The 25,323-nt window shown below is 39.8% G+C and overlaps 1 protein-coding gene across 6 annotated transcripts in view; it reads right to left on the minus strand.

Moving 5' to 3' along the window:
- Positions 1 to 25,323, minus strand: part of TANC2 (tetratricopeptide repeat, ankyrin repeat and coiled-coil containing 2) — a 293,951-nt gene that overhangs the window by 21,451 nt on the left and 247,177 nt on the right. For all 6 annotated transcript variants that reach the window (XM_006912329.2, XM_025047068.1, XM_025047067.1 and 3 more), the window contains 5 exons: positions 18,278 to 18,386; positions 10,661 to 10,783; positions 9,872 to 10,108; positions 5,214 to 5,399; positions 189 to 282 (listed from right to left, as the gene is read on the minus strand). In XM_006912329.2, coding sequence (XP_006912391.1) covers positions 189 to 282; positions 5,214 to 5,399; positions 9,872 to 10,108; positions 10,661 to 10,783; positions 18,278 to 18,386 — 749 coding nt within the window. The remainder of the gene's footprint in view (positions 1 to 188; positions 283 to 5,213; positions 5,400 to 9,871; positions 10,109 to 10,660; positions 10,784 to 18,277; positions 18,387 to 25,323) is intronic.

A 25,323-nucleotide genomic window follows, 5' to 3' on the forward strand; every position in this document is an offset into this window, starting at 1 on the left:
TCCAAATGGAGAGGATTAAAAAAGGGAACTGCTTGCCTTTTTACTTGGCTGAATGGTCTCCAGTACCAAAGCCATCAGAGAGGCCCAAGGTATGCTAGAGAAAAAATCAGGGTGGGAAATGGCAGAGAGCATCTCCACACAAACACAACACACTCATGAGAGAAGAGAGTGATGTCCAAGACAGGTACCTGTCTCTCCCCAGAGACTGTCAAAACTGTTGATCTGTGCTCGCTCCACTTCCTCTTCATCTTTTTCTGGAAGATCAAGTAGGTAGGAGACAATCTGAAACAAGAAGTTGTGTCAGCTCAAACTTTGGGTGGAAAACTATGCTATTGACATGAGCCTGTGAGGTCTGGAAGATAACTGGATGATCCCTCGCACACAAAAGGAAGCCGAACTGCCTGACCTAGCAAGGAAACCCAAAGCTGTCATGACGAGCATTTGTTCAGGTACAGTTTACATGTTTCTCTTGGACATAATTCACTTATATAGCATGTGATTTAAAAAAATTACATATTCCTCATATTTAAGTTAAAGAAGCAACTCCTCATCCTCCCCATAAGATACCAATAAACAAACAAAAAAATCAATAAACAAAAAACCAGAAAATAAATATGGAGAAGACTTAGGGCCTGTATTTCTTCAGAGCAGAGCGATGATCTTTTTCCCTCTCAGAAGGACAAGGACTGTTCTGAGGACAGTAAAGGGAGAATGGCTACTAAGAACAAAGGAAAGTGACAGCTCCGTTTCCAGGAATTTGACTATGGAGAGAGTTAAAAAAATCTCCCATAGATAATAAAAATTCTAATTTTACTCAATATTGCCTTGGTGACATCAGTTCGGCTGACAGGATAGCTGTGTCACTGAATCATCTCATGCAGTGGTGAGTCAACTTGACTGGTCCATAAAAGCTGATGATTAAATTTTCAGGAATTTTGCAAGCCAGTTGTTAAACAAAGATGTTTATTAAAAATTAAATTATAATTAAATTATACTTAAAACAAATTAAAAAAGAAAATCTCATAACTTCCTAATTACTTAACTACATTTAACTATTATCTATGCTCTTGAAATTATTTATATTTATTGTGTCTGTATGATGGAAATATTATAGAATGGTGCAATACTGTGCATCTCTTTGCAACTGTGTGTTCAGTGGTGTCACACTGGTAGCTTGAAATCAGCCATGGTGGGAGTATTTACACCCTGAAAACTGGCAAACATTACAAATTCAGGATCTGGTGTAGTGCTAAAGCTGAAAGAGGTTCTAGTTTAATTATTATAATTTGTATAAGGGTGAGAAGTAGTTTAACAGTAGATCACATACCAGATTAAATGACAATAAAATTATCAGGAAAAGAGTTAGTAAATGTGGTACGACTCCATTTATCAAATCATGGCTGAGTATCCATAGCAACCATAAGTTGGCTATGGATACAAATTTAGCAAAATCAACAGAATCATTCAATTAAGAGTACTGCATATTCCACTATTATCTGAAATCATGTGCTACATGTTCTTCATATCAGTAAAATTTATTATAAACTTAAGTAGAGTCATGCATTGCTTAATGACGGAGATACGTTCTGAGGAATGTCATCAGGCTGGAGCTGTCATCAGGTGATTTTACCTTTGCGGGAACATCACAGAGGGTGCGCACACAAACCTGGATGGTTAATCACTTCCACACCTAGGCTATGTGGTACAGCCTATTGCTTTTAGGCTACAAATCTGCACAAAATGTTACTGTACTGAATACTATAGGCAATTATAATACAATGTTAAGTATCTGTGTATCTAAATGTTATCTAAACACAGAAAAAGTACAGTAAAAACATAGTCCGAAAGATAAAAATCAGTAGAACCGTGAATGGAGCTTGCAGGACTGGAAGTCGCTCTGGGTGAGTCAGTGAGTGAGTGGTGAGTGAATGTGAGGGCCTAGGACATCACTGCACATCACTGCAGACTTCATAAATGCTGAATAAAGGCTAAATTAAAAATTTTTCAGTAATATTAACTTCAGCTTACTGTAACTTTATTTTAGAAATTTTTAAAATTTTGATGTTTGTAATCACATTTAGCTTAAAACACAAACACATTGTACAGCTGTACAAAATAATTTCTTTATATCCTTATCCTATAATTTTTTTCTACTTTTAAAATTAATTTATTTTTATTTTTTAAACCTTTTTATTAAAAACTAAGACACAAACACACACATTAGCCTAAGCCTACACAAGATCAGGATGGTCAATATCACTGTCTTCCACATTCTGTCCCAAGGGAAGGTCTTCAGAGACAGTAACACCTATGGAGCTGTCGCCTCCTGCGGTAACAATGCCTTCTTCTGGAATTCTTCCTGAAGGACCCGCATGAAGCTCTTCTTGAGGAAGTGTCACTCTTTTCAGAAATATGTCCATGGGGGTTTGGTTTTTTTTTTTGAATCACAGATTTGCTTATAAGCAGATAATGTACCATGAACATTCCTCTCTTAATGAAAACTTTTTGGTGCTGCAGTCCATGTTTTCAAACTTTTTAAGGAGCTTGTTGAGGTCTGCAAAAGCTTCTGCTGACCCTTCACTGTGAATTTTCGTAAGCGTTCTTTTCCTTCTGCAGTTTCCTTTCCCCACCTCTCCTTCGGCTATGCGTTCCTGTTCCAGTTCTAACAACTCCTCATCGGCCAATGAATTCCTCAGGAACCACCTCTAGCAGATCCTTAGTGTCGTCCTCATCCACACCTAGGTTAAAGCATTTGCCACCTCGACCACAGTGTTGTTGATTTTTGAAATCTCCTTGTTCTTGGTAAATGCTTTGAAGTCGTGGATGAATCTCGAGTGTCTTCTTCCAGATGCCATTCATATACGCCTTGGTGACTTCACCCCAAGCCAAAGCAAAGTTCTTAATGCAGTCACAGATGTTGTAATGCGTCCAGAATTGCATTGGTGTCTTCCTCAGTTGCAGCAATAGCCTGGGCAAAGGTCCTTCTCTAGCTGTGGGCCTTAAAAGCCACTATGAAACTTGGATCCACTGGGTGGATCAGAGAGCTGGTATTTGGACGGAGAAACATCACTTTGATATCAGAATGAAGATCATTGATAAAAAGAGGGCATCCAGGAGCACTATCCACAAAAAGCAAAATCTTGAAAGATATGGTATTCTCCAAACAGTACTTTTTCATTTTGCTGACAGAGCAACTCAGGAGGGCATCTTAGAAGAGGAGCTGGGTCATCCATGACTTTTTATTGCTCCTACAGTATACCTGCAGTGTGTGCTTACTGATATGCTTGAAGGGCCTGGCGTTCTCACTGTGCCAGACCACAAAAGGTTTCAATTTGTAGCCTGCAACATTGTCCCTAAGCAAGACTGTTATCTGTCCTAAGAGCCTTGAAACCTGGCACTGACTTGGCCTCCGTATGTTTGAAAGTCCTTACGTATGAAATGGAAAGGCATCGTTTCCGGAACAGGGAGGTTGTATCCATAGTGAATATTTGCTCTGGCAAATAATTTTCCTCCACAATCAGCCTATCGAGCGTTTCTAAAAATTCTTCAGCTGCCTTCACATCAGCACTCGCAGACTCGCTACTCACTTTCACATTATGTGATGAATAACAATTCCTGAATCATTTAAACTACCCAGAGCTAGCTGTAAATTCAACATCATAGTTGGGTCTGGACTTTTCTTTCAACATCAAAAACAAGCCTTGTGCTTTGGCCATGATCGCTGGGGCGCTGCGAGGGCTATGCTTCGGTGTCTGGTCTTTAGTCCAGACCATTAGAAATTTCTCCATGTCTAATAAAGGCCTTTCTTGAATTTTTTTTAGTTCCATTGCTTTCAATGAAGCAGATCGTTTAACAACTTTACTCACTTTGTTCTTGTTCTTCAAGATTGCAGCTATCGTGAAATGGGACACGCCTGACTGGTGAGCAATAACCATCACTGATTTTCTACCTTTGTAGTCCCTAATCACTCTTAATTTTGTTTCCAAGTCAATCACTTGATGTGGCCTCTAATTAGCAACATTAGCAATGGATTTTGAATGCTTACGGCCACAATGAACAAAACACCGTGAGATTAAATCAGGTGTTAAGAGAAAATGTGCTTGATCCATTGGTTGAATCAAAGAAGTGGTAACATAGTAAACACAAGATGTATGAGGATACTGCTGGCGTTAACATGTGCACTGTTTTACACCAAACTTTTAATTTTATATGTAAAAAGTTCATTCCAAAATAATGATAAAAAGTATATTTTTTAATTAAAAAATAAAAGTATACATTGTCAAGTATTATGTACTGTACATAATTGTATGTGCTGTATTTTTATACGACTGGCAGTGTAGATTTGTTTACACCAGCATCACCACAAACGCAAGTAATACACTGCACTGTGACTTTACAATGGTTGTGACATCACTAAGAAACAGGAATTATTGAGCTCCATTATGATCGTATGGGACCACCCTCATATATGCAGTCCACCACTGAACGACATATTAATATGAGGTGCATGACTGTATGTACGTACCCTTCCTCCCTCCCTCCCTCTCTCCTGATCCGCTGTACTCCCCTCCCCAAAGCTAGTTGTCAAACATTTCCTAGCACATTACCAATTCCACGTATTTTGCCACTATACTACTATCATTAGTAAGTTAGCAAAAATAACATTTGTATAGTGTTTAACAGTATACAAAGCACCTTTCATAATAGCCTTATAAAAAACAATTGATCGGACTTACTTCACTGATGGAAAACTAAGGTTCTAAAGAGATAAGGTAAATTGCCTGAGGTCCAGAGCTAATGAGTAGAAAAGATGGGACTCAAACCTGGTCCCTCTGAGATTCCAGATGTTGTGCTGTTCCCATGACACCCCGTCCACCCATGGGAACAAAGGTCAAGAAATAATCCTTCTGAGCCTAGTGTCATTGTCTGTTAAATAGGGTTGGAAAGACAGAGAGGAATTGGGTTAGATAAGTCCCAAGGTCCTTTCCAACTCTCACATTCTGTGCCCATAATTCTAAGTATCATGACATTTGAGAATTAAGTGCTTCATGGAGTCTAATGTCCCTATTCCTCAGAGTCGTGACCAAAAAACTAATTCACGTTAATTAGGCTGGCAATTTTGTAATAATGCAACCCTTTTCTCCCAGTCTCTTAGGTCTTTCAATCCATAGCTTGAAAAAAACAAAACCAAACCTTATCATCTGCTTTCTTACCTCAGTGTAACCCATGCTGGCTGCAGCAATGAGGGCCTGCTGGATGGCGTGGCTCTTCTTAAACACCCCTTGCTGCTGGCCAGCCATTGTCCAGTCACACTGAATCAAAAACTTGACAACCTCCAGATGACCTCGGAGTGCAGCATGGACCAAAGCACACTGCCCATTCTTATCCAAGTGATCCACCTAAGGGACAGAGAAGCCTGTGTGAATGAAGGCCTGTGGCTGTACGCCCAACCCCGTCATATGAGGCCACTGCACATGTCTAGACTACCAAGGTCCTTCCTTCCCCATCCCCTGGACCAATCTCTGAGACGCTTCAGAGGACACGCTCCTGCTCAGGCTACAGCTCCACTGGCTACAGGTCTGGCAGACGCCCCCGGGGGAGAACCTCATTTCATAAGGTCAGACTTTTGTTTTCACATCAAAAAAACCCAAAAAGCAAAACTCCCAGCTCCGGCTTTGTTTTCCTGAGGTACATTCTCCTTTGTTCTTAAATAGTTCTTTTCTGAACAAAAAAAAAAAATTTGAAAGACTTGTAGCTCTCTTGGTACAAAAAACTGTCTTTGAAATCATGAAAGGAAAGAAAAACATTTTGAAGCTCAAATTTTTTAGTCTTCCAAAGAAGCAAAATATCTCATATCATGAATCACACATTTGACCCCCAAGCTTTGGCGAAGGCCGCTTCTCTTTTCCAATGGGAGGGTGGAATCTCAAAGATCTGGCCAAAATGGCTAGAGGTGCTTGGAGCTTAATGCTAGACTGAGTTCCAACAGCAGTTTTTACAACTGCAGTGCTGGTTACAAGTTTAGGCTGAAAGAAGAGCCTGGTTATACTCAATCTTGAGGCCATGAGTCCCAACAGATGAGGAGCCTTTTCTGCCAACGGTAGGTAGAGCACTTGAGACAGAAGTTCTCCATCTGATCTCCCTAGCTTCAGGTCCACTCAGCCACCTATTTAACAAATGTGTACTGAATGCCTGCTATGTGCAAGGTACCACATAGGATAAAAAGGTGAATGAGATGGTAAAATATAGATTCTGTGCTCAAGGACTTTGGGACAAGGTAGGGGACATGTGAAGAGTATGACAAAAGCCTGTCCAACAAAAGAGTATGTAATAAATGCCATACGGAAAGTAACAGTGCAATACAATTTCAGAGAATTCTCAGCTGGAATTAGGAATGAGTTCAGAGGGAAAGGTGCTATGTCTGAATGTTTGTGTGCTCCCAAAATTATATGTTGGAATTCTAACTCCCAAGGTTATGTTGTTAGGATGTAGGTAATGAGGGTAGAGCCCTCATGAATGAGATTAGTGTCCTTATATAGGACACAGAGAGCTTGCTTGTCCTCTTCCACCATGTGAGGACACAAGGAGAGGGCACCATCTGTGAACCAGGAAGCTCTCACCAGACACCAAATCTGCTGGCACCATGATCTCGGGACTTACCCTCTAGAACTGTGAAAAATAAATGTTGTTCATAAGCCTCTCAGTCTATGGTATTTTGTTATAGCAGCCCCAATGGACTAAGAAAAGGTTTATCTCAATTTGCTGAGATAAGAAACGAGTAATTCTAGTTTTTGCAAGGGTAGGGTACATGAAGGGGAAGTTTAAACTACAAAGTTGAGATGGTCTTTCGGGACCAGAGCATGGATATTTTTGAATGCAGTCTAAGTGCTCTGAATTTTAATCACTGTAATAGAGAATCACTGAGAATTTTCATGCTCAGAACTGTATTTTCAAAAACTAAGGGGATGAATAGAAGAAGCATTGGTTTCTTGAAGAAATGGTTGATTTCATGGCCAGGGCAGTAATAGTAAAAGATGAGTTTGGAACATCTCGTGGTGCCAGGAAGTATGGCGGTGATCATAAAATAATGGGGCGGGGGGATTTGAAAAGACAAAGAAACCAACTTGAAGGAGATGCCAATGGTCTAATCTGGGCAATCGGAGCAACAAAATAAATAATAATGGCAGTGGGTTATAGGTCACAGTATAAAATCAATATCCAGGAATCCATAGTATGATAAATAAATATCTGAATAAATAAAATAAATACTTGGGGGAGAAGAAACAGCTCTTCTTTACAGTAGAATTCCAATTAATAAATGTTGAAGAAATGAAAGAAATAGAAAATCACCATTAGGCAAACACCAGAGCAATAATTATTGCAGCAAGAATCACTGATGGATCCTAAAACTAGTGGACAAAAAGCACGAGAAACAAGGTATCTGCCTAGGTACAAAGGCATCTCTATAAAAGATAATTCTCAATTAAAAAGGGAAAACAGTAACTTTCGATTTGAGAAACCCAGAAGACACTACCTTAACCTGTGACGGAAGTTAACACCCTCTCATACCGTCCGGAAGTGCTGTGCTGAGTTAGTAAGGGCACGGCATCCCTCCTGTGGTATTCTTTACAAAAACAGATAAACTCAATCTCATGATGAGAACATACCAGACAAACTGAAATTCAAGAACATTCTACAAAATAACTGGCCAGCATTCTTCAGTATTTTAATGCTGAAGTCATGGGTGAGGGGATAAAGGTGGAGAAGACCAGAGGACAAAATCTTAGTGAAGTTAAGAGAAGGAAGAGAGGCAAGAGGAAAACCAGGACAATATTACTTTGAGAAGTGCAGTCAATACCGCCAATACTATGGAGAGGTTTAGAGGGGTGAGAGATGAGAAAATTTTACTTTATTTGGTGATTGGCAGTTGGTAGTGACTTTTGAGAGAGGAGCTTCATTTGAATGCCAAGAGGTCGGGTGTTTTCTTTTTTAAAGGCTATTATTTACTAGGCACTACATGAGATTAGAAATTTCATCTCTTTTTAAAAAGGCTTTAGGACGTGGTTCCACATTGTAGCGGTTAGCACGTCTGCTTTACATGCAGAGGGTCCTAGGTTCGCTCTCCAGTGGAGCCACAGTCCATGGTCTACAGCCATGCCACCCTGAACAAGCCCGATGTCTGATCTCAGATGCTAAGCAGAGTCGGGCCTGGTGAGTACTTGGATGCGAGACCACCTAGGAAGAGCAGGTGCTGCAGGCATAAACAATAATAAAAAATAATAAATAAATAAATAAAAAGGCTTTATCATTTTCAATTCTCAAATTGACCCTACGAATCCTTTTACTTGATGAAAAAAATGAGACTGAGATAGGTTAAATGATTTGTCCAAGAGAAAGTAAGTGTGAATGTAGGCTTTGACCAAGTTGTGTTTGATTCCAAAGTGGATAATTTTAAGTGGTTAAGAGTAGCAAGGAGGCAGAGGTAGCAAGTGGAGATGACTCCTAGGATGGGTTTGGTGGACATGGAAGGGAAGAGATGGAATGGTAGCTTCTGCTTAGTAAGAGAGTGGAAAATTTCTTTTTGGAATAAGAGGAGACATTAGGTTTGTAAAAACTGGGGAACAAGGTAGTGTGAATTTAGAAAAAGAATGAAATAAAATGAGAGAATAAGAAACACTGAGATAAAAAAGATAGGTGGAGGCAATTGCTTTGGAAAAAAGGTAAACCCTTCCGTCTCTGAGGCGGAAGGCGCGTGTAGGCAAGGATTAGAGTTCTGAGACAGGCGCATTGAGATGAACTCAATCTTGGTCATGTGGGAGGGCAAAAGAAGTTTGATAGGGTCTTGAGAAGAATACAAATGATTTACACATCTGCTCTGGGGAAAACGAGAGATGAATAAAATGACAGCTGAGAAGCAGAAAAGACCCAGCTGAGACTAGAATATGAATTTAGAGCAATAATAATGAGGCCCAGTTATTCTGTTTCTAGAGATGTTCATTCCCATGAACAGGACGATTTAAGTGGGCCATCCCTGGGTCACGGTAAACATCTAAGGCTCTGGGATTTCTCAGAGAGCCCTAGGTCCCAGTTCCCAAAGGAGTCTGAGGTCCCACTCTCTTCTCTGGTAAGAACATTGGACACTTCAGCATGAGGTCCTACATATTACCTACATTTCTCTGCAAAAACACCAAAATCCTCAGTCTATTTTCAGGACTGAAACAAAATACCATGAGGCTACGATTTTCCCCAGAGGCCTCTTTTTGAGACCAGCACTTTTCTTCCCACCAACATTTTGAAATTGAGTTCCTTTGCATCAGTGGCTGTTGAGATACCATGAGGCAAACACATTTTTTTTAAGAAGCATTTTCAGAGAATTAAAATATACTAACAGAAACACTTCTGAGTGCCTCTGGTCAGTTTGAGAAAAAGCAGAGAGAATCGCCTTCTCCCGCTGCCCTATGGGGGTGATCTCCAAGGACAGAATGAGGGAGTCTGGTCTCTGTTCTTATCTCCACGGCCGACTTGTCTTCCGCACACATGAAAGGCTTAGAGTCTGCAGGCACCACCAGTGCAGACTTCCCACTGCCGTCTCCCTGCTTCTCCACTTCCCCTTCCTCACCCTGCACTCAGGAGAGGATTTCTTGGTTATTAGGTCGGGGCTGTTTGTGGCTGCTGATAATGTGTTCTCACAGGTTTTACGATGCAGAGAGGAACTTGCGCGCAAAAGTTGAGCTGTATGCAGAGCCAGCCCTCCCTTTGATCTGCTCCCTAACAGGGTTTGATGTGCTCTATCTAGACCCACGAGATGACACGAGAGAAGGAAGACGACAGCAGGAAGAAAGGAAAAGCAGCAGAGCCAGGTGGCCAGTACCTGCGCCCGTTTCTTGCACAGCAGCACCACGATGCTCAGGAAGCCCGCCGCGGCGGCATAGCCCAGGGGCGTCAGGCCGCTTTCGGAAGAGGCATCCACATTGGCCCCAAACTCCAGCAGCAGGGCCACCATTTCTGTGTAGCCAAGATGAGACTGGACACATAGAATTGGAGCATTATTTAAAACCTCTGTCCGGTAATTAATGTTGGCACCTCCCAAAATCAGCAGTCGGCTGACCTAGAAATAAGTAGATAAATAAAGATAATATGCAGACAAATATCAGTCACATCTTTTTAGTCATCTTTTATTGAGTCATTTGGGACCCCGCAATAGTGCCTAGTAGCATTTAATAACTACTTTGTTTTCTAATCATCTTTTGTTCCTTTTTCCATACTTTGCCTTTGGAAAGGGATGTAAAATGTCTCCTTACGTAAACCGCTCAGTAACCAGAGCAAACGCCACTCATCCTGCAGTGCTGGACGGTCCCCACTAAGCGACTGTTGGGTGGAAAAGCTCCAAACCAAATGAAGGCTCTTCGAGACTGACCGACTCCCTAGAAGCAGCAGGACCTGATCTTGTCAACCAGAGGCCATTTACAGAAGGTCAAGGGGCCTGGTCTTCAATTCACAGAATAAAAATGTAACAATTTCAAATATATTAAATTATCAATAAAAGGCTAATTAATTGGAGACAGTCTAAGGCAAGTCAAAGACAGATTAAATAGCCACTTAAATGTCCTAATTTTATTTTTTTCAGCTAATTCTTTAACTGTAATTTATATGCATTTACCTTTATATTTGGAGTGTAGAGATTTCGTAGAGATGCCAAAGCCATGGAAAGACCTTCTGTGCTATAGGAGATCCAGAGACCTTGGAGGATGGAGGAGGAGACGCCAACTTTTTTACTCAAACCCTGAAAAAGAAATATAGAGACAATTAAATTCTTAGCCCAGCTAAAAAGTACCATCGGAAGTAAGTTAGTGCCCTCTAGCTTTGTGACACTAACAAACGAGAGTAGAATCTTGCTCTAAAAATATTTGTGCCCAGCAAAGCCAATCCACTGATGAGGACAAAGACTGCTTCTGTAGGAACAAGCTAAGTTAAATTGTCTCTACCTCAGCAGTCTCTGGCAACAAATCCACTTAATACCTCTCTTTTCTGCTATATATTTCGATGTACTTTTTTCCTCATACTTTTCTATTACTCTCTTGAATCAATCTCTTAAATTGAAGTTAGTAAAATACACACTGTGACAGAGATAATGCAATGTGATCATGGGTCTCCATCTCACTTCCTTCCTGGGCATTTGGGAAAACTATATTTCCCAGCCTCCTTTACAGTTATGAAGGTCATGTGATTGAATGCTGGCTAATTAAATATGGGCAGAATATGTCGTGTCCAGGCTTGGCCCCAAACCTCCTATGTGTTTCTCCACACTTCTACTGTTCTTTTTGATTGTAGGCCAGAGGCTCCAACTGAGGTTTCTGAGGCCCTAGGAGATTTCACTACTACATGAAAGAAGCTGCTCAGTGATCTGTACTGGACTGCAATATAAATGAGAAACAAACCTTCATTAAGTCATTGCTATTTTGTATGTTTGTTATACTAGCTAGCATTCCTCACCTTGACTAATGCACCCTGCATTGATCATGTTAGGAAAACAACAACATGGTTGACTGCCATCAGCAACAAATTTTCTTTGGTATCATTGGCTTAGGTCCCATGACATGAACTAATGTTTGCCCCTTTCACTTGGGCTTCTCTAAAAGGAAGCTAGAATAATTCGTTTTTTTTTTTTTTTTAAATTTTCTGTTGTTGCAGCAAGACTCTGGAAATCATCTTATTGTTCCGTCAATATCTGGGTCAAGTGAGTTAAGGTAGGAAATCTCGAGGGCAGGAAGATATTAACAGTGAAGTCTGAGACCTGATAAGTAGGTCTGGGGAGGGATTCTTTTTGAAAACTTAAGCTACCTCTGCCTGCTTTTTCCTTGAAATGGAGGTTGTTCTTGCCTAGAAAATTTACTTATGTCCAAATCAGCCATGTAGCTTCTCTGAAAGATATAGCAACTCACTTCTCTGCTCAGGGCCTACGAGTCTGGATTTAGTTTCCTTGAATGTAAACTGCCTCTTTCTTCCTGCGTAATACCCAGGACAGTTTCAGTCATTTAGGGTACCAAAGAAATTTTAAATGAGAAAGCCTAAGATGTTTAGGGAAAAGCTGGATGTTCCCAGAATGCCAAGCTATAATTTTTGCTCAAGGGAACTTGGGTGAACTTCCACTTCTGGTAATGGTGGATATAGGTAATTTGGACAAGCATTGATGCTAGGGACCCAGGAAAAGTTGTACAAAATTAAAAAAAAAAAAAAAAAATCCTCTTTGATGACATGGAGGGCTAGCAAGTTGGAGAAGAATAACTGGGCCAAGATCCAGGACAGAATGAAGCCCAGGAGAGCAGTTTAGAGATGCCTGTCCACCAGCTGTGCTGCCAATTCTGCAGTTACCTAGGAGTATTTTTCATAGTTTTGGAATTTGGATACTATATTTGGATACTATAATGGCAGATACATCATATTACGCATTTAGCAAAGTCTATAGGATTGTACAACACAAACAGTGAATGCTAATGTAAACTATGGACCTCAGTTAATAATATATCAATATAGGTTCACCAACTGTAACAGATGCACACCAGTGCAAGACATTAATAATAGAGGAAAATCTGGTGAGGGGAGTGCGTATGTGAGAATGATCTGTATTTTCTGTTCAATCTTCTGTAAATCTAAAATTGCTCTAAGAAATAAAACAAATTAATTTAAAAAAAAAAAAAAAAAGCTTGGGTTCTACTCCAGGACAATGAATAATGAATGATCTCTATGCGTAAGGCTCAGAAATAAAGTGCTTCCTTTAGGTGAAAAGGTGAAAGTTGTTTAACAAGGAAAAAACAACTGTATGCTGAGGTTGCTAAGACCTATGATAAGGATGAATCTTCTACCTGTGAAATTGTGAAGAAGGAAGAAGAAATCGTGCTAGTTTTGCTGTTGTACCTCCAAATGTAAAAGTTGGCCACAGTGTGTGATGAGTGCTCAGTTAAGATGGAAAAGGCATTAAATTTGTGAGTGGAAAGCACTGAACCTCTATGAAGACTTCAGCAAGGGATCCCCTGAAACGAATGAAGCAAGCCATCTACTGCAAGTAAGGAATGGTCACACAGATTCAGGAATAGGTTTGGACTAAAATCTATGAAAATTACTGGAGAGGCTATGTCTGCTGATGAAGAAGCTGCTACTATATTTCCAGATGAGTTGAAGGGCTCGGTACTATCTGTGGTTTCAGGCATCCACTAGGGGTCTTGGAACGTATCCCCTGTGGATGAGGTAGGACTGCTATATAACCAAAGGTGGAAACCACTGGTCTAGATCTATAGATAGATCTCCAATATCCACAGAAATATATAAAGAGTATGATACTATTTATGCCAAGTTAAAAAAATGAAACAATTTTGTATATTTTTTATGAATACATACCTATATTGGAAAAGTACAAATTATAGATGAGGAGAACACATGCTAACTCAAGGGTAGAAATTATCTCTGAGAAGGGGGAAAAATGGGGTAAGAAGGAGATACGAAGGGGGTTTCTATATTTGTTATGTTTGTTTCTTTAAAATAAAGATTTGAAGCAAACATGGAAAAATCTTTACTACTATTAAAAATGGTAAATAGTATTTGATTATTCAATTATCTATGCTTTCCTATGTGTTGAAAATATTTCATAATAAAATTAAAAAGAGAAATAGGAACAGCTCTTTTTACCCTGAGACAAGAAAAAGGATGGTAAAAATTGATGAAGCTATTATAAGTTAATTTATTGATGAGAAGAAGAGAACAGTTAAAGGAAGTCACACTCAATGGCTTTATTTTTTCAGTGACGCATAAGTCAGGCTGTTTGTTGAGTTACTTGACTTGGTTAACAGATAGAGAAAAAAGAAATGGGAAAAGGAGCCGAGAAAGAACAGACCTTGGTAAATGAACCTCAATGAAATTGTTCAGTAAATGGACCACGAAGTAACACAGAGTCCTAGTGAGGTTGGAGTAAATATATAGGAACTAAGTCCGAACTACAGAGCTAGCCTCTAGGATTTTGAGTATCAGCTGTACTTGTTCTACAGACTTGATCTACTGATTTCTTCTGCTTGGTGGGGTCAATCCTTTGCTCCTATGAGGTGTGGAAGAAAAGAGTTTCAGTTTTGTTAAACACAGCTTGACAAAGGTAACAAGTAGATCCATTACCAGGCAGGATCACCTAATTAAATTCTCAGCTGATGGATTCTTAAAGAGAACTTTAGTTTCAGATAACTAGAAAAAGTGTCTTTTTCAGTATCTGTAACTGTTGCTCAGGCAAGAAGGAATCACTTTTTGTCAGGGATAAATGGTAATGGAGTCCCTTCCTTAAATATTTTTAGAATCTAAATTTATAACACTGTGTACCAGCTAGTAGTAAGGTTGTTCAGTATTTTTGAATACTTCATGAAAAAATGGAAAGCATGAAGAAACAAGAGCAATCTCATCTTAGGGATCTTAGTGATGGCTCAGGTATCTTAAGGTCATGGCAAAAACTAACATTGGGGGTTATCGATGAGTTTAAGACAAATTATTTATAAATATATTAACAGTGATCCACTTGTAGATATCCAAGTGTCTTAAATGGCTTATTACTCTTCTTATCTGACCATCCACATGGCCATACTTGGTTATAATGAAAGGATCCTGGTAAACAAAGGGAATGGTGCCTTTTATTGTAGAGAAGGGGTTGAAAAACTATGGCCCAATACCAAATTCAGTTTTCCACCAGTTTTTATAAATCATGTTTTATGATACTACAACCATACCCATTCGTTTTTGTGTTGTCTCTGACTGCTTTTGAGCTACAATGGCAGAGTTAAGTGGTTTCAACAGAGACTATATGAACTTCAAAGCCGTATTTGCTGATCACTGCTATAGAGGATGCTAAGTAACCTCTGAAGTGAAAGGGTGACATTATCATCTATAATTTATGCTTGTTATTAAGTCTTATTATCAGGAAAGAGATTTTACTAGCAATTTTGATCATAAAACTATATTGGATATATATATCTAGTACTTTGTATTTTATAATGTACCTTATAAATCTTATATCTATGATCCTTATAACAATCCTGAGAGTTAGATATGGTTACCATTTTACAGATGAGAAAACAGAGACTGCTTAAGGTAAGTGGTAGAGTCTGTACTTGAATCCATGCCTTTTGACTGATGTCAAAGAATCTTTATCCTTCAGATGCCTATTTACAGCGCTTTCCCCCCCGGCCAATAGTTTTGTTCTGGTATGAAATGTTATAGGGGTGACCAATCAAAGGAACATTTTAGAGGGCAGCATTTGGGGAGCTAATGGTAAGAGCACTCTGAAATCCTTCCAGTGACTAGACCCAACCCAGGGAAACACCTTGCATTACAAACTAGATTGAAATATCTCTGGCCACAATTCACAAACATCCTGCTTTCTTTTCACAGATCAAAAAAAAAAAATCTAAATGGCAATTCGAAGTTAAAAAAGATTTATAAGTGCTCAACATCATCAGTCATTAGGGAAATACAAATTAAAATCACAATGAGGAACTACTTCATATCCACTAAAATGGCTAAAATAAGACAGACAATGTCTAACAAGTACTGGCAAGGGTTTGAAAAAACTGGAACCCTCATACATGGCTCGTGGGATTGTGAAATGGTGCAGCCACTTTGGCAAACAGACTGGCAATTCTTCAAAGTGTTTAAACAAAATTACTACATGTCTAGCAATCCTACTCCTAGCTATCTATCCAAGAGAACTGAGACATGTCCACATAAAAACCTTACTTAGCAAATGTAAATGCCACTGAGTTGTTCACTTAAAAAATGGTTGATTTTATTTAACAAAAAAAAAAATTTAAAAATGGAAAAATCTTTATGCTAATGTTCGTAGCAGCATTATTCACAATAGCCAAAACATGAAAACAACCCAAATGTCCAACTAGTGAATAGATAAACAAAATGTGGCATATCTACAAAATGGAATATTATTTGGCAGTAACAAGGAATGCAGTTCTGACACAGGCTACAACATGATGAACTCTTAAAATATTATGCTAAGTGAAAGAAGCCAGACACGGAAGACCACATATTGTATGATTCCATTTATATGAAATGTCCAGAAAAATAAAATCTGTAGAGACGGAAAGTAGATTAGTGGTTTCCAGAGCTGGGGAAAGCATGGGAGTGACTTCAAACGGGCACAAGGTTTATTTTTCGGGCGATATAAGTACATCAATAGTGGTGATAGTTACACAACTCTGTAAATATACTAGAAGTCATTGACTTGTGTACTTAAAATGGGTAAATTTTATGGTATATAAATTATGCCTCAATAAAGCTTTAAAAACAAAAAGAATGAAAAGGGCTCTGTAGCCAATGTGATATCCAATGTTACAGACTCTTAATGTCATATTTTTAAGGTGATTAATGACATTGAATGCAGCTTTTCAAAAATGAAGATAAAATAAGGGAAATTTAAAATTAATTGGAAAGAAATGGAAATTAGACTACGTGTCACCTCTGATGAGGAGCTCAAAGTGGTACTGATTATAAGAATAGAGCTGTCTTTGCCTTTTCATGACCTTCAGCTGATGGGGACTGAGAATTCTAGCAGTCTGCTAGAAGCTAAAGCCTATCAACGGGGAGCACTCTGCATTTAAATGACCCAAAAAGCGTGGCATCGGGAAAACCATGGTCCAAGCCAATCCTCTTCAGCTCACAGTCATGTCATCACCATATGCTTACACCCAAGTATTTATGTTCTGAATCACACAGGGAGCCACTCTTATCTCAGGCAACCATGTTGTCTGTAGCAACATAAAACTGTGTCAGTGACAGGAGTGTATGGTTTAAACAGAGGTCTCCACGTATTGGATAAGGTCACACTGAGTCAAACAAAACTTCGTATCATTTATCTGTTAATGTGGTGATTATTTTATGCTTCAGAAAAGACAGGCATAGACTTCTTTGGATCTGATCCTTGGCAGATGGTGATGCTAAGCTTAAGTGTTTAAAGTGGCGATGCTCAAAAGTTAAGTTACTTTCCTACCTAACTGAAGGCCAATGATCTCAGAATTTGTACAAGTAGCTGATACCCTTTGGTCCACTTGAAACTGGAATGAAACACCTTGCCTCTTATGTTAGTCCCTCTCTGCTCCCACTGAGTCAGGTCACCGGGTAAGGTCATTCTTTGGTACGGTGATTTGTTAGGTAAGACAATTATAAGTCAAAAAAAGGACCTGTCGCTGTGAGTTTTGCTTCTGTCTGTCTGACGAACAGGCTTCTCTGGCTGTGCGCTTATATACTGGGAAGAATTCGCTAGGCTCTTGGAGTTACCCTGAATGCCATCTTTCTCTCTCAAAAGAACTGTTTTATCTTTAACACTATCTTCCAGGGGAAGTCCAATTCAGAGAACTATTTAAGATAACTGTATTTCTCAATCCTGAGGCAGGAAAATCAGTCTGAAGACACTGCAGGGATTAGAAGGAGCAGACTTCTAGCAAACTGTGGACTAGAAAAATCAGAAGAATGTATTTCTTCTTCAACCTTTGTGCTTTACCCCACACTGCTTTCAACACAATAAATTTCTCGAGATTAGGGGCTGTATCTTTTTTGTTTCGGTACCCCTACTACCTAGGACAACGCCTCAGTAAGTGCCGAATAAACAAACAAATGCATAGGCGAACAAACTGAATGATGTGCCCTCCTCTGGGTCCTCCATTCCAGCCTGGTAGATGTCGAGAGAGTGGGGCTGATGCTATAGAGTTCTTAAAAGTTTCAAAACTACTGGGAGAAAAACTAGGATTAGAATGTGAAGACAGAATGGGGGAAGTAGCTCAAAAGATTATCGTTGGTTCTAAATAGTTTGAAAACACTGCCAGAAACATTAAGATCTTCACTAAAACTATTATAAAAAATTTGAAAGAAATTGCTCTCAGCGATTTTTTTTAGACATTGTGAAAATCTGCAACCAACTGCTACAACGTGACTGTCCTCAGGAGAGTGGAGGTCATCTATGGAATACACAGGTACATGTATACATGCTTCTAATCTAAGTGATTACATGTACATTTCCTGGAAAGCCTGGCAGTCTGCTAAACTGGGAGGTGACAAATGTGGTTTTCTTTCAAAGGCCTGTGGAGGAATAGGCCATAAATTTTAGAAGATGGACCCACTTTGCAACAAAATAATTTCAGAAAGTAAAATTACACTGAAATAACAGTAGCTTCATAAACCCAGTTTTAAGGAAACCCTGCTGAAGATGGAAAGAAAAAAAGCCTCCAACTTCTCTAATTACCTTAAAAATGTGTGCTTTGAGGATGTGATGTCCCAGTTCAATAGTCTGCTGTCGATTTAGTTTTCCCTCTTGGCGGGAAAACCAGAAGGCAAGTAACGTGTGACCACTCCTGCAAAGAAAAAGAGACTCATTTTAGAAATTTTAACGCCCCAGTGCTGCTCTGGGGGGGCTGGGGGGGAGGGAACTGTTCAGTTCTGGCCATAAGTCTGTCTCACTCAGTTTCCCAGGGAAAGACACCTGCTACTGCACAAATCACGGGTATTAAAAGGTTCCTAGCTTTTACCAGTCCTTTACCCAAGTCACACATGTGAATACCACAAAATGTCATTTCTAGTTGGCTCAGACCCATCCCACACACAGATGGCATTAAAAGATTTTCATTTTTATTTTCTGTCTCTGTCAACTCCTCTTATTTCACCCGTGCTTTACATGTCAACGTTCCTTAGGATCTCATTTTTGGTCCCAGTCTGTCCTCTGGATTAGCTCATCCATCCTCAGAGCCTTCGCCACCACCTACATCCTCGATCTTGTTCCCTAGACTTCTCAGCCTTAGGTCGATATACATCCAACTGGATTTCCCCATTCTCCACCTGGAGGTCCCACAGTACCTCAAAGTCAGCGTGTCACACACTGGATTAACCACCTCTTCCTCGAGTGAAGTATTCTCTGATCAGCCGCCACCCCTTCCCTCCAGTGGAGAAAAGGGAGGACCTTCTCTTGGGTACTTCCATTATAGATGGTACACACCTCTGGCACAGCATCCACCACACTACTGCGTGCTCTCCCCTCTACCTGACTGTCGGCTTCCTGATGGCATCCATTTCCCCCTATCTCCCTGCCAGCAAATCCCCAAACTGTTATGCAAGAGAAAACCTCTGCCTCGTCATGTTCTTACCTGCCCGGGATGTCCAGAACTACTGTGGCCCTCTTGTAATCATGTGGTCAGCTGGCCTAAGATGAAGCCAACAGGAGGGCTAAGCTAAGAGCATTGCAGAAATACAGAGCCTGAGCCCGAGCCCTGACGGTACAGCATGAGAAGCTACCCGAATTCTGGACTTCCTGTTATATGAAGTAACAAATTTCTTTATTATTTAATCCATGTGAGTTGGAATTTGTTTCTTCCAGCTCAAAGGATCCTAATGATAGAGTCCTTTAAGTGTGAATGTATGTATGTATACATATGTGTGTATGTAAGATATGTATTTCTGTTTACATCTATAACAGAAATTCTAAGTTATTTATATTCTCCAGAGTACCTAACACTGCATATTGTATGTGAAATTCTCAATAAAGTTTTCTGGAAGTAAGAGAAAAGTGGGCACTAGAGAAAGGACACTGAATCGCCTTTGGTAGCAGCTTCTTGCCACAGGCTCTGGCCTGTAGGAACTGTCCATCCCACCAGGCCAGTGGTCGGTGGAGTTCTTTACACTACTGGTCTTGCAACTCTTCTATTCCTTTCACGTAGAGTGTCACAGAAAAGGGAAATGACACCATTATCTCAGTTTCAAAGCTAATGAATTAATCCAACAGAAGGAAAAAGTAGCAAGTGAATTTCTGTTGGTGACACTTCTCTGAAAGGAGGCCCGAACGTCTACCGGACAGTTCTCTCTCAGATTAAACACTGGCTTCTCTGCCAGGTTTAACATGTGAAGACATCTCACACTGGAGTCTGAAAAATAAACATGTCCTTCATTTCTTCTTTTTCAAAAAAAATGTTTTAAGCTTCAGTGAAGAACCTGGAGAATAGGGGACAGGAGAGCACCTATCTTGTAGGAATCATCTCAGAGATTTCATTCCAATAGGCTTTAAAAAGAAATTCTACCATGTTCTAACCTTAAGCTTCACAGAACTTCCGAATTCTTGTAGATACCACGCCACCTTATTTGAGTGGATAAGATTACTCACAATGGAAAGGAAGTTATTTAATTGAGAGAAGTCTCAGACAAGTGTAGTCTGCATGGAACCATCAGTATCATCTGAGCCCGGGGTTGTTTCACACTCATAGAATCTGGAAATTGCTACTGTACTTTTATTTATCCCTTTAAAGCCCAATTATTTAGGCTATTTTAATGGCGCATAGGTAAGTCAGAAGATAATGAGAAACATCGATAAAGTGCCGCATCTCAAATTCTCAAAATCCTATCCAGTTATCAACATTGCAGTCTCCCTGGGGAAAGAACTATTACTTTAAGTGACTTGTCCATGACTGTACATAGTGACCATAACTCCTGAATACAGGCCCCTGATCCACTACCTATGCTTCGGGCCATTAATGGGAATCCATACCCGTCAGAATTAAAGGAAAAAAGCTCATGTTTGATACAGAATTGATTTTGCCCTAGTGCTTTCCTTTTTACCGTCATAACTAAGAAATCCTGGTAAGATGTTTGCATGTCTCTAGTATACATGTATATCAACTACGGAGAACAGTCCTTGCTTTTGTTGTTGTTGACCAGGCACTCAGGAGTAACAGCAAGCAAAACAGGCCAAGGAAATGATGAAAGTGACAACTGTGGTTCACTTCCTTTTGGATACGAGCAAATTACATTGTTCATAAAAGTCTGATTCTGATTGGTTCACTGGACTCAAAGCTTACGGTTTTCAGGATACAAAGGGTAATAATAATTTACATCATATATTGGCATTTCATTTTGTACCTTATGATGATAAAATATGGTGCCACTGGCTAACCTACAGTCCAAATGTTTACTTATATTTTTCTTATCATTTTCTCACTCCTGAACTCACTTCCTTTTGACTGCCGGTCTCACTATTCTCTAAGATCACCAGTAGCTTCTTATTTGGTTTTCTTTTAGCCTTTGATCTTGTTTCTTTCTTTTTATGTTCTCTCTCCAGCATTAGGTCTTACTGACTACTTACCTTGAAACTGTCTCTTCTCTTGACATCCGTGACACCACCCAGGTACTTTCCCTCCCCTTTCCTTCAGTGATGTAACTTCTCTGCTCCATCCCCTATTTATTCTTCTCTCTTAGGTCGCTCTCATCTAGTCTCCTGGTCTCAACTCTAACCTTGATGTCAATGGCTCCCACAGTGACATCTCTAGCACTGAAATTTCCCTTTGCTTCTCTAACTACCTGCTGGATCCCTTACCTCCAAATGACCTGCCAATGACAGTTTGAAGTTGAAGCTTTCCCTCAAAACCAAATCCCCCTAAGACTTCTTTATTTTTTAAAGTATTGCCATTCACTCAGGCATAAAACCTAGTTGTTTTTTTCTTCCTTTTACACTTTCTCTCCTGGATAATTGCAAGGGCCTCATTCTCTCCACCGCCTGTTCCCTCAGCCATGCCAATAACCCACATTGCAAAACCCTGATCAAAGTTCTGCTCAAAATTCCTCAATGGCTTTAAATCTCCCCCTGTATATAATCTAAACTCCTTAGCATGACATTCAAAGGCTCTTCACAATTCCTCCCTTGTCTATTTGTCTGTCTTTACCTCCTTATCTTGCATGTCTAATTTCAGACAGAGTAAATTATTTTATAGTTTCAAACATGCTTTTCCCTCTGCCTGGAATCGTCTTCCCCGTTTAGTTCACTGAGCAAACATTTTCTCATTCTTCAAGTCTCAGTTCACACCATATTCTCTAAAGCCTTCCCTGGTCTCCCAGTCAGTTGTATTTCCCGCTAGGTTCTCATTGTACCTGGTACGCATCTCCATCACAGCACCTACTGCAGCACTGTATGCATGCCAGTCCCCCCATGAGACTGTGTTGCGCACAGAAGCCATGTTTTCTCACATACTATACTCTTAAGTAATAGTACTTATTTGCTGAATGAATGAATAGGTAGTAGTACCTTACATGTGTAAACTACCTTATGATTTTCGAAGTACTTTAACATGTGTTTAGATTCTCACGAACACCTATACTATAGGCGTAGGAGTAAATATTACAGCTAACATGGCGGAAGACTGAGATGCGGCTCAATCGAAGGACAGATCTCAGCTCACGTGGCTATAGGATGTAAAAGAGATGAAATGAGAACCCGGGGTCTTCCGAAACCTTGTTCCATTACCACACTGACAAGATCAGCAACTTGGTTTTTCATTTCTGGGCAAATTTGTGTGGAAAAAGTCAACCAGTGAAGAACAACGTATTCATTTATATAGTGTAAACTCTGAATTCTTAACGTAATTAAAATTAACAACTGTTAATTTTGACATTTTTTGATTGGCATTTTGGGAGAGAGTAGTTGAGAGACAGCCCTAGTGTGACACGATTTCAGGCATGACTGAACACAACTGTTTTCTCTCTATAATTAAAGATGATGGTAAACAAAATCAACAGTAATGCGGTTTCAAATGTAATTATAAAGACCAACGGGGGAGGGCGGGCTTATATCCTCCATAGTAAATAGGGCAGTGCTGCACTAAAGGAATGAACGTTAATCATAACTGACTTTCGACACTGGAAGATGGCTGTGTGCTCCAACAGAACTTTATCCTTCCATGGGTGCAGAGTGAAATGTGATACCTTAACCCCAAATCCTTACCCCTCCACACCTTATCCCCACTACTTTTACAGCCAAAAGAGAAATCCAATAATCAGGGGAAATTTATTGGGTGTGGGTGCCATTCGTTGTTAGTCAATGCAGAAAAACTTGGTAGTGAAACTTTAGGCAGAGACGGGGGTTAAGGACAGAGCTAACCAGTCCCTAAGAAATAAAGTAAAAATCAAGCTAACAGGAAGAATAATAAATTTCTCATATAGACCAGAGATTTTCAGGAGGATCTCAAGGTATATTTGAATTTAGATATTTTAGGAGAGAATCATTCACAGCTCAGAGTTGAGGCTTCTTCTCCCAGCACTGTCCCCGTCCCCTGTCCTGAATATAAGTGCTCCGTCAAAAGACAGAGCACGTAGTTTCCAGAAGAGTAGAGGTTAGATCCTATCTCCATCCTCATTTGCAAGCATCGGCAGCCCCTTCCCCGTGGATTACTGGGGACAGGTGATACCCATCTTTGGACAACTCTGAATTACAAGACAGTGAGGCGCTGCCATTACGCGATGACACTGCATCCCTATACCTCAAAGGTTGAGAACTGTGCAGTCTCTTATAAAAGCTTTTCTAAAGTGAGAATCACCCTGCCTCCTCACCTCGCATTTAGCAGTTTGGAAGTTGAATAAAGTTGTTTTACACAAAACGGTGGCACCATGTTTGTTTTTCTAATAGACTTTCACTTAGCACCCCAGGGAGATAGCTAGTTTTAAAGTTTCTATTTGTAGCACTGAAATACACTAACAAATGGGCTCAAATATTTCCAGCATGGATGTTTTCTCCATTGTTCTAGTCATAGTCACTAATGTGTAGTCACAAAGATTTCATTAGCTCTTGCAATGACAAAGTCGATACATAACACTTTAGTGTTTCTGAGAAACAATGCTGAGATGTTCTGGTATTTCTGTGTGGTGCTGAGATGTGATAAAATGATATAGTTACAGCTGGCTGGCAAGGAACTGCTTACAATCTAAAGCCTATCTCATCTTATATGGGCTGAAATAATGTGTGCTGCTGTGGAATGTCTTTATATCACAGAGGTGAATGTGGGGAATTACTTGGGGAGACCTAGTGAGATCAGAATTACTGGGGCAGAGACGGACAGCTGCCTACGGAAGGTTTGTGCTCCCTTCCACAGTCAAGAGCTGTTGCTGGGAAGTGGCTACTTTGCCAGGGATCTCGCACTCACATTCAAGTGGGGTCATGTGACTGGGTTCTGACTAATGGAATATAGGCAGAAATTATATTCATCGTTTTAGATCTGGCCCAGAAAAATCTCCTTTGATTTCTGTGAACTTTCTTTTGTTTCTCCTTCTAACTAATGTTACTCTTGTAAATTATTTAACTCATCATTTTTTTCTAGCATTTAAATACAACTATTCTGTTTTCACGTTTCTAAACTTCCTGCTTTATACTCTTATCTTGGGTGACCTTGTTTAGTCCTATGGCTCTACTGTCAATTATTTGCTGATAACTCCGAAATCCGTAACTCCGTTACTTAGCTTCCTCTTTTCCTATTTTCCAAAGTCACGTGTCTAAATATATTTTTCATCTTTTCTTGGAGGCAATTCATTATAAACATGTCCAAAATAGGACTCACCTTCCTCCTGCCTTTGCTTGTGTTGGAACCTTTCCTGCATTCAGAATGCTCTCTGCTGGTCAGTAGCTTCACTATCCTCCACTATTCAAGATAAGGGCTGAAGTCATTTTCAATCCCTCCACCCTTACCTTCTATACATAAAAAAAGACTAAGTGCTTTTGGGTATCTCTCAAATGTCTCTCCCACATATACCTTGTTCTCTGTTCCCACACTATAGGTCTTGGCATTTCTCACCTAGACTACCGCCATAAACCTCGTAACTAGTATCCCTATGTGCAGTCTCTCCTCTTCTTCGACTCGCCTTCCACATACCACTTGTCAGAGCTATTTTTCACATCATCAAAGTTATCTGATCATTGTTTCCTCCTCCTCAAAAAGTTACAGAGACTCCCTATTATCTATAGAAAAACTTGGAAAGTCTTAAACTTGGTATTCAAGGTTTTTCTCCTTTTTTTCTGATCATGTGTCTTATTCTCTAATTACAGCTTCTCACAATTCCCCAGAGGCACTTTGCATGTTCCTACTTGCTTTTGTTCCTGTCATTACCTTTCCTTGACTGTCTACAGTGCTCTCCCATTCCAATGCTGCTAAATAGAATAAATTCATTCTTTAAGGCTGAACTTGAATATTACCTCTTCTACAAACTATCTCTTCTTTGTCTAGGTCAGTCCCTGTGGCACTATTACTGGTTGCTATGTGTCTGGATTCCCTTTAGAGGGTACCTGCTTTAACTGGTTTTAATCCTGGTGTCTTAACTCACCTAAGTTTCTCTAGTGTATAGTACAGTCCTTGGTGTAGAGCAAAAGTTTAATAAATGTTTCATAAATAAACAAATGCTAAGTAGATGCATTCCAGAAAGAACAACATAAGAACTTCCAGATCCACTTTCCAATTCACTACCCAATTCAGCCTTGAACTTGCAAGCATC

Source organism: Pteropus alecto, unplaced genomic scaffold, assembly GCF_000325575.1.
Source record: "Pteropus alecto unplaced genomic scaffold, ASM32557v1 scaffold134, whole genome shotgun sequence".
Classification (NCBI taxonomy): domain Eukaryota; kingdom Metazoa; phylum Chordata; class Mammalia; order Chiroptera; family Pteropodidae; genus Pteropus; species Pteropus alecto.